The sequence below is a fragment of the Pagrus pagrus genome (assembly GCF_965226575.1).
Source record: "Pagrus pagrus genome assembly, contig: HAP1_SCAFFOLD_190, whole genome shotgun sequence".
NCBI classification, from domain to species: domain Eukaryota; kingdom Metazoa; phylum Chordata; class Actinopteri; order Spariformes; family Sparidae; genus Pagrus; species Pagrus pagrus.
Genome location: NW_028175273.1, coordinates 21,113 through 30,138, shown reverse-complemented (window position 1 = coordinate 30,138; position 9,026 = coordinate 21,113). Strand labels below are relative to the sequence as shown.

Here is a 9,026-nt window from a genome sequence, read left to right as displayed (position 1 = left end):
ATGTTCACCTTGGACTTCAACAAGGACCCAGTGTGCTCTGTAATACTGGAAGCAACAGCTGCAATTGAGCCCCTGAACGAACTCACATTCACCAAGTGTGCGCTGGGAGGGGAGATCTTCCAGTGCTCTGCGCCTTTGTATTACGGGGGCGTTATCAGAAGGGCGATGCGTCAGAATGCTCCTAAGGGGGCTTGCAACAAAAGGCATTTGAGAGAGTCTAGACTGGGTCCAAGAGGTACCTTCCACGGGCCCAGACTGAGCGTGTACTCAGTCGAGTACTCTGGCGTACCCGTGAAAAATGTGAGCTCGTTTTGTACTACGCGCACTGTCTATCATCAGGACAAGATAGCCTTGAATGTCAACCGCGATAATCGGGGACACCTGGTCGAACTAGAGGAAGATTGGGAGTGGAAGGATGCAGTTGATGTGTTTGACAGCATTCACGGCACTGACGTGTTCTCAGTCGATATGTTGAAACGGGACTATGCTGCTACAATGGTGGTCGTAAAGGGAGAGGTCATGACAGCTAGGACTCGAAAGTCGTCGAAACTCAGTGTCATGCTGAAAGGTCTGAGTGAATCGAATGGACAAGCAGCACTAGCCATGCGAAAGGGTCTCACGCCTTGTGACACTCAAGATGCAACTCAAAGGCGACAACCTGCAAGAAAGTCACCCAGCCGGGCGCGTAAAAGGAGTGAAGCACAGCAATCCAGAGACTCCCTAGACGCACTGAGTGTGAAGAGGAGAAAATGCACCAACGAGGATGTAGAAAATTGACATGTGAACCACGTGACGTTTCATACATACATACATACATACATATACACACTCACAAAGAATACTCAAAGATGAAACACTATTATTGAAAGAATGACAACCTGTGTCGCCTTCTTCTGTCAAACACGACAATAAAAAAAACCTAAAACACCTAACACTGTGTCATTGACTTATTGGTTTCTGAATCCTATCTATGAAAAAGTGATATCTTCAGTCAGAACCTTGCTGACTCCACAGGAGCAAATGACGCTGTGCACCTGCATGTATGACAGTATTATCTGGATAATAAAAAACCCAAACGCCTTTGAACAACACTGAGTCATTAGGTACCCCATATCAATGCTGTTTTATTATGTTTTGTTCAGGTTTTTTTTTTTTGTGTGTGCTTAGGATCCTCCGCCGATGATCAACATGTTCTTTGAAACCTGTATATATTTTGACAAAACCCTGAGGGTTTCAATCACTCGAACTATGTTTTATTGTAACAATAAACGTGATTCTGTACACCCTGGGAGTGTGTGATCTTGTGTGATATACAATGAAATATATATATATATATATATATATATATATATATATAATGAAAACCAATGGACAATAGTGACAATAGCGATGGGTTTATTTCACAGTTAAAACAACACTTTGCTTAGCACGTTCTCCCTCAGTCAGGTCCGTTGCAGTGGTAGTCCTTGACAGTCCTCGTCACTCTTTGGTTATGTTGTGGATTGTTCACAGGTGGAACTGGTCCACTGTGACCCTGCGCGTTTACATTTTGGTGTATCAATCCTTTGGGAAACAGGTGTCAAAGTCTTGCGGAGCCTCATGACAATAAACAAAGTGGGACTAGTGATGCAGTACATGTTTCCTATGGCCGTGCAGACATTAAGCACCACGTATCTAATCTCCTCATATTCGACGTCCCTATATTTGACACGTTGTCGGTAATATATGGCACTTACGATCCAGGGTATCCAGCAGCATATGAACAACGTAACTGTGAGGAAGGGCAGCACTTGAGCTCTTCTCAGATTCGCACCAAAGGAATTGCGGTTTAAGTGCTTTCTCACAGTGTACACTATCATACCGTTGCAGTAAACGAGCACAAGTATGGGTATGAAGAAACACATGGTTGTCCTGGTCCAGAAGGTGGCAAGCTGGTAACGATGAGGCATATCATTGAAACACATCACGTTGTCCTTGGATACGGGACGAACGGTGTAATAGCATATGTCCACAAGAGCAGAGAGTGTAGGCACACAGGCGCACAGTCGACACACAAGCCTCCTCCTGTCAGAACTGTGTCTCTTCGGGACCAGGCCCTTGAGTGTTGACCTGTTGTTCACCACCTTCATGTATCTTTCGATGTTGATGTAGGCCATGAGAAATATGCCGTACTGGAAACTGAACTGTGGGGACACAAAAAAACAAAAACAAAACAAATCTCTTTAGATGAGCTGAAAGGCAGGCGTGTGTTTGAGTATGTGTTTACGGTATTTTAGAGTGGTAGTACTCACTGTCATCACTCCTGTCATCAGTTTGCACACCAGGTAGCCAAACACCCAGCCCTTCACGAGAATCATCTGAGTGACCCACACAGGCAAAGTCAGCAAAGTGGCCATGTTACAGACTCCCAGATGTGAAAAGAACACGTCGAGATCACGGACACGCCTAGCTGAGTCCTTACGAGAGATCATGATTATCATGTACATGTTGACAACCAAGCCTGTGATCATAACGAGTCCATGAAGAAGAGGGATGTAAAAGGTGCGGCTGTATTCGTAGAGATAGTGATGCGAACCTGACGGGTAGTTCGTACTAGTGAAGAGCGTAGAATTGTTGAATGTAGCATTTTCAAATGTTACATGGGTGGTGGAGAGTTGTTCCATACCGATCTGCGTGGTGACACAGGCTGCTGACAACCTTTGCAGCAACAACACAGAGACTTTAAGTACGCTCTGTGTGTGTCCCCAGCTTCCCAACCGCTGTAGTTGGGTCCAATACAGGGATTAGTCCGACCATCGAGGTTTTGGTCCAACTGCTATAGTCGTTTCCAATACAGGGAAAAGGTCTGGTCATCGAACCAAACCACTGCAGTATATAATACCATCATATTGACAGGGTATCTAATCCTTCAAACACTTTGGGGTTTGTTTGTTTTTGTTTTTTTTTTTGCGTCAGCAACAGTCTCACTTTCAGAAATGGAGAATTACCAGAAAGGCTCCATTATTGGCCGAGGCGCATACGGAACTGTGTACAAAGTCACGTGTCTGAAGACTGGAAAGGCGTTTGCTCTGAAATGTCACAACTCCCCTGTGGTAGAGGATGAAGACATTGTAGAGAACGATTCAACAATTGGTGTAGAGGATGCGACCGTGAGAGAACTCTCCTGTCTCAGTGCACCGAGGGGTCACAACCCCCCTGTGGTAGAGGATGAAGACATTGTAGAGAACGATTCAACAATTGGCGTAGAGGATGCGACCGTGAGAGAACTCTCCTGTCTCAGTGCACTGAGGGGTCACCCCAATGTGATTCAGATACACGATCTTTTCATTGACGGTGAGAATATCGCCATGCTCATGCCCTACGTTCCCTACACCTTGACAGTGATTCACAATGGACATGGTCTGAAAGTCTACTACGACCTTGGTAAAGCAGTACAGGTGATTCCGTTGAGTTTTGTGGCTCACTTTTCCGTTCAGGTGGCCAATGCCCTGTCTTACATGCACGGGCGTAATATAATACACAGGGACTTGACACCTCGTAATGTGCTGCTGACAGAAGATCTGACCGTTAAGGTGGCAGACATGGGCCTCTCGAGACAATCCTCCAAACGGATGAGTCCAAATGTGGTAACGGAGCCCTACAGAGCCCCAGAACTGTTTGGTGACGCCCCAGACACCAGTCGGAAAGATTACACTTGTGCCATAGACATGTGGAGTCTGGGGGTGATGATAGCAGATGCGATGGAAGGAAAGGTTGTCTTCGCGGAGCGTGATAATGACAGTGGAACTGTGTCCACGTACGACATCATTGTAAAGACTTTGTGTCCAAGAAACCATGTTAGTGCACCAGTCACTTCCTGGGACATTGACGATGTAATGCCCAACGTGATGGAGTGTACTCTAGTGAGAAGAATCGTCCTTCAATTACTGACTTTCCGTGAGAATGAGAGACTCCTGGCCCATGAGCTGCTGCAAGACCAAGAATGGGTGCAGGCTGCTCATATGACCGAGGAAGACAAAAATATGGTCATACACCAGATTCAGCAACAACAACGACGACGACAAGCGAGCAAGCGATTCTAGTCAAACAACACCAGGACTGCATAGAAATGGTTCATTGTATTCACATTTATTTTGTACATTATTCATTGTACAATGATGCATGTATGTTTACAATACCAACAAAAATAAACATTGTATATCCTCACAATAACTGTGGTATATCTGCTTGCAGGACAGGCTGTCTGCTATTCAAACACGATTGTATGAATCAGCATCGTCATTGCAATGACTATCATGACACTGTAGGGTTTGAAAGTATTCCCAGTAGACCTCCACGATTTTTCAAGTTCGTCCATCATCCTCACGATGTCTTGTATATCTAGAGAGAGAGAGAGAGAGAGAGAGAGAGAGAGAGAGAGAGAGATGTGATTGTAATAAAAAGCTACATAGTATCATGATGAAACTGACCAAAAAACGCACAACGTACCTTCACTCACGTTGACCAGGCCTGCGCCCGTTTCGACACTATCCAGCTCCTTGAGATCCGGTACTCTAATGGGTTGTCTGGTTGTCGTTGTAGTTGTCGTTGTAGTTGTCGTTGTAGTTGCTGCGGCAGTAGGAAGTGTGGATGTAGCAACTTGAACATCTGAGCAGCTTGCGTTGACCTCTCCGTGTCTCTGATACATGTAATACTGCCAGGACGATGCATCAGCTCCAATTCCAATTCCAGATCCACGAAATGTTGTCCCGTTGTCAACCAGGAAACAGCAGGAACCCAGACTTTGTTCTTTGCTCATAGTGTCATTCCACACTTCGTTTAAACTCCACATTTGCTTATTGTGGTATTGTGCTAGCCTAGAGATTCGAATGACACCCTGGAGCGGGGCAATGACTGCAGCCTTCGTCCCTGTGTCAACCTTGGCAGTGTAGTAAAACATACCACACGTATCACTGTTTACTCTCAAATAGAAAGTCTCCTTTCCAATCCTGTACATGCCTTCGTCTGTACACGTGAGAAAGCGAATGTTGACTTGGTAGCCCAGAGAGTTCATCGTCAGCTCGTATATCTGGTAAATAGCGAACATGGGTTCTCGGTCTTTCTGGAAAAACTGATTAGGACTCTGCAAGTACCCCGGCAGCGTGACAGTGCTACCCACTGTACCAACTATGGTGACCGGTTCAAGTCTTTTCTCCGTGAGACCTTTCGTAACTACGGTGACCGGTTCAATTCTTTCTTTCGTGAGACCTTTCATCCTTGTCAGGGTACAACAATCAACTGTCGCAGCAATGCACAGTAGAGTCATTGTGATAGGAATGTACATCCTCATAGCGCTTGGGTTTACACACTGTGAACCAATTCTGAGTCTCCTCGCAGTGAGTGTTACTTCAGGAGCAGTAGCGCCCTTGTATGTGTGCTGAACCCAGTTTCGTCACCACCCAGCCATGCAAAAATGGCCGATTTGTACAACTGCATAAGCTTGGTCCAACTGCATAAGCTTGGTCCAACTGCATAGGTTTGGTCCAACTGCATAGGTTTGGTCCAACTGATAGGTCTGTTGGTTAACCGTTTTACATGGTCATGAACATGTGTTCGGAGGATAGTTCTAGATGAGTCACTCACTTTTCACGGGATTTTAAGATTTTAACATGTGTATGTAAGTCGAACCAAACAGGGTTTCACATGTCACTCAACCACTGCTGTGTCAATCACAAGATGTTAGTATTCTAAGCAACACATTACACTAATCCCTAAATGCTTTACATTATACACAGTATTCAAATATATATGTTAACAATGTCTTTAGTTTGGTCAGCACAAACTCACTTTTGAGTGAATGATATTCGTGGACTACGTCAAAAATGCCACACGACCCTATAGTGTACTCGCAGTAGGGATTTCTCGGAAAGTCCTCATTAGTCCCTCTTAGATTGAGACGGTAGACATAATGAGCCATCTCGATGTACGTGATATGATCATCCTTGTACAGGAGATACCTGTCTAATCCATTACCTCCCTTCTGAAGAGTTCCCAGGAGATAAACCTGTTTCGAGTCTTTTAATGTCACTGGTATGTAACCATCCAGAGAAGTGTGAGCGACCCGTAGATGTTCAGGGAGCGATGATGTGATCCACTTGTCCGTAAAAGTAGGATTGCAAAAAGATTCTCCGTTCACCATGTACACATTACGGAAACAGTTGAGAAAATGGACTATCACCTCAGGCCTAGCCCCCGTGATCTCGATCAATTGTCTGGGTATGATACTGGAAGACACAAAGAGTACGCTGCGTTGGTTGCACGGGGATGACAGTAGAAGAGGCTTCAGTTTGTCAGTTATGTGCTGTGTGTAGCCATTGACGAGTTGCTCTTGTTCCAAAGGAGTTGTGTACTGTCCTCCGGGTGAGAGGTCTGTGTCTATGTCTGTGTCTGTGTCCGTGTCTGTGTCTTCGTCTAGGTCTAATACTGCACTGTAGCTAAAGTGTTCATTCACCACAGTTGCATTTATAAAAAGGTTATACGCACAAATCTCCTGTTTGCCCCCTCTAATGACAACATAATCCACATACACGTTGTTGTGATAAACCCCTCTTGAATTTGCCATTAGGGTGCTTGAGTCATATTGAGTTGCAGCCTCAGTTGTATCCATGTCCTATCGCTTTTATGATGCCTGAATCTGAATAAATTGGAACCCCCATTGGATGTATCAATGTGTATGTGACAAATCAATGCTACAGTGAACCATCAAGTCGCAAAACTTCTAGAGGGTTACATCTCTGTCAGGGTGGCTTTAGCGTACCTCAACTACAAACAAGAGTCACTACACACACACACACACACACACACACACACACACACACACACACACACACACAGAGAGAGTCAGGTTAACACATTCTTTTATTCATCTTCATACACAGTCACAGGTTTTCTTGTAGCATCGCTGCAAAGGTGTGGTAAACTACATAATAAACAACAGTCTTCATGGGATTCCAGATCGTAGACATGTCCTGAGGGTCCCCTTCTGTCAAGACACACTTGAGAGCCTCAGAACAGTTGTCGTTCACTTCAATGTTGGTGTGATACGTTAAACTGTGATCCAAGGTCAAAGTCATTGCCAAATCAAAGTCTCCGTTGTCCATTTCTCTTGGGCCCAAGAACTCCGATATGAACGGGTTCGGAGGCTCTTTCACAATAGCTTTCGCCTTCTCCAGATAATGTACAGATGGTGCCTGTACTTTGTGAATAAGACATTGGAAGCTGTGTTCTCTCCCTGGGCATTTGTGTATCTCAAACAGGGTTTGATCAACTCTCGGAAAGCCTTCGCAGGTCACGGTAATCTTGTATCTGCGGATGTCTGTAAGTCTCACGGTGCACGCAAGTTGAAACCCAGGACATGTCCAGCCCATTCCAGTCAGGTTGACTAGAAGCTCACGTGTGTCCTTTTCAAGTCTTGTAGCTTCAGCAGCACACAGTCCTGTGAAGTCATCCTGCTGTTTTTTAACCAAGATGTTAGACATGGTGGACGTGTCGGGTTAGGTCGTCTCATAGGAGTGTCAACATGTGCGATTTGGAACTATTTTTATTATTGTTAATATGTCGTGATATATAAAAGGTTTCAATGTAAGCAACCAGACGACAATCAGGCTGTCATAGGCCTTCTCAAAATCTTCATCTATCTGTTCCAACAAGTCACCAGGATTGGTATCTAGAATCAGATACACTCTTCCAAGAGTCGGAGGGGTCAGCGTCGACACCGGTATCCTGGGCGCAAAGCGCTTTAATTGTCTCTGCACACAGCCGACGATGGCTCTTATGCTCACATGTGACACAATAACTGACCTCGCTATCCACCTGCGTACAATCTTGCATGGTAGATGTAAGGCAAATGATGGATATAGACAGTCAAGGGTGTCTATATAGCCAGGGAGGCAAAGATGGAGGGATGTTTGTGAAGGTTGACAATATGAGCTATGGTTGGAAGAATTGCTCCATGGTCACGTTCTTGACAAATACGAGTCCTGTTGGTGACACAACAGAAATATAAATCACATCATCACAAAAAAAAACGAGTCCAACAACACGTTCATATATACAATCTCCAACAAAGTTCCACTTTGTGTTTATTTTCACAATGTTATCATATACACTTACAAACACAAAGGTGTACATTTGACAAGTGTGAATAAAAGCGTGCAGACATGAAGAGATATCAAAAACATGGTTTGTCAATATTACATAATCTCTGTGTGTACATTTCATAGGGAGGGGTGTTAGAACAACACCCACGGTTAGATACATTTCCAGTGTTTCACATATCAATATAGAAAACCGTTATCCCTTTTGTTGAGGACACATTTACTGTATATATTGGTTGTACAAAACCTACAACTACTCCTACAGCCACTTGACCATGACCACAGGTCATATCTAAATGAAACTATAAACCGCTGTGTTGGTACATATCTGTGCAGATCCATAACTGTCCTCGTCGTAGTCCCTAAACTCACCAACGATGTCAATACAATGCTGGTCTACACTGTCACCGTCAAACTCTTCACCATGAGGGCAAGTGAATATAGTCTTGGCAAGCTTGCGATTGAATGTGTAGTCTGTATCATGGATGACCAGACGTTTTACGTATTTAGGGGTGACACTTACCATCCCACTCTTCGAAGCTAGCACAGTTATCACGTCAACCACACTAGAACCGTCGGAGGGTTTACAATCTAAGACTATAGCCAGGGACCGGTCTGTTGGTGTCGCGTACTGAACTTTAAACCACCGAGACAGATAAACCACCATCTCTCTAAACTCCAAGCCTGTGGTAATGTTTTTCAAATCTTTATGGACAAGTGGAAATACCTCAGTCTGCCCTGCTGATGACACAGCCGAACACCACATAGCCAAGATGATCTGTCTTTTCAACACAAAACAGCTCCAGTGAAATCGGTATGAACCAAGGGATACGTTGAACAATTTAGGCAAGTAGTCATCAGGACCAATCATCTTTTCCGTGTTGGGCAGCG

General features: G+C 44.6%; 1 protein-coding gene across 1 annotated transcript; it reads left to right on the top strand.

The window, feature by feature from the left end:
* Window positions 1–2,975: 2,975 nt before the first annotated feature.
* Window positions 2,976–4,082, top strand: LOC311254039 (cyclin-dependent kinase 2-like; the record flags this gene model as incomplete). Its single annotated transcript, XM_084384466.1, has 1 exon — window positions 2,976–4,082. The coding sequence occupies one exon, from the start codon at window positions 2,976–2,978 to the stop codon at window positions 4,080–4,082; it is 1,107 nt and encodes a 368-aa protein (XP_084240592.1).
* Window positions 4,083–9,026: the final 4,944 nt, after the last annotated feature.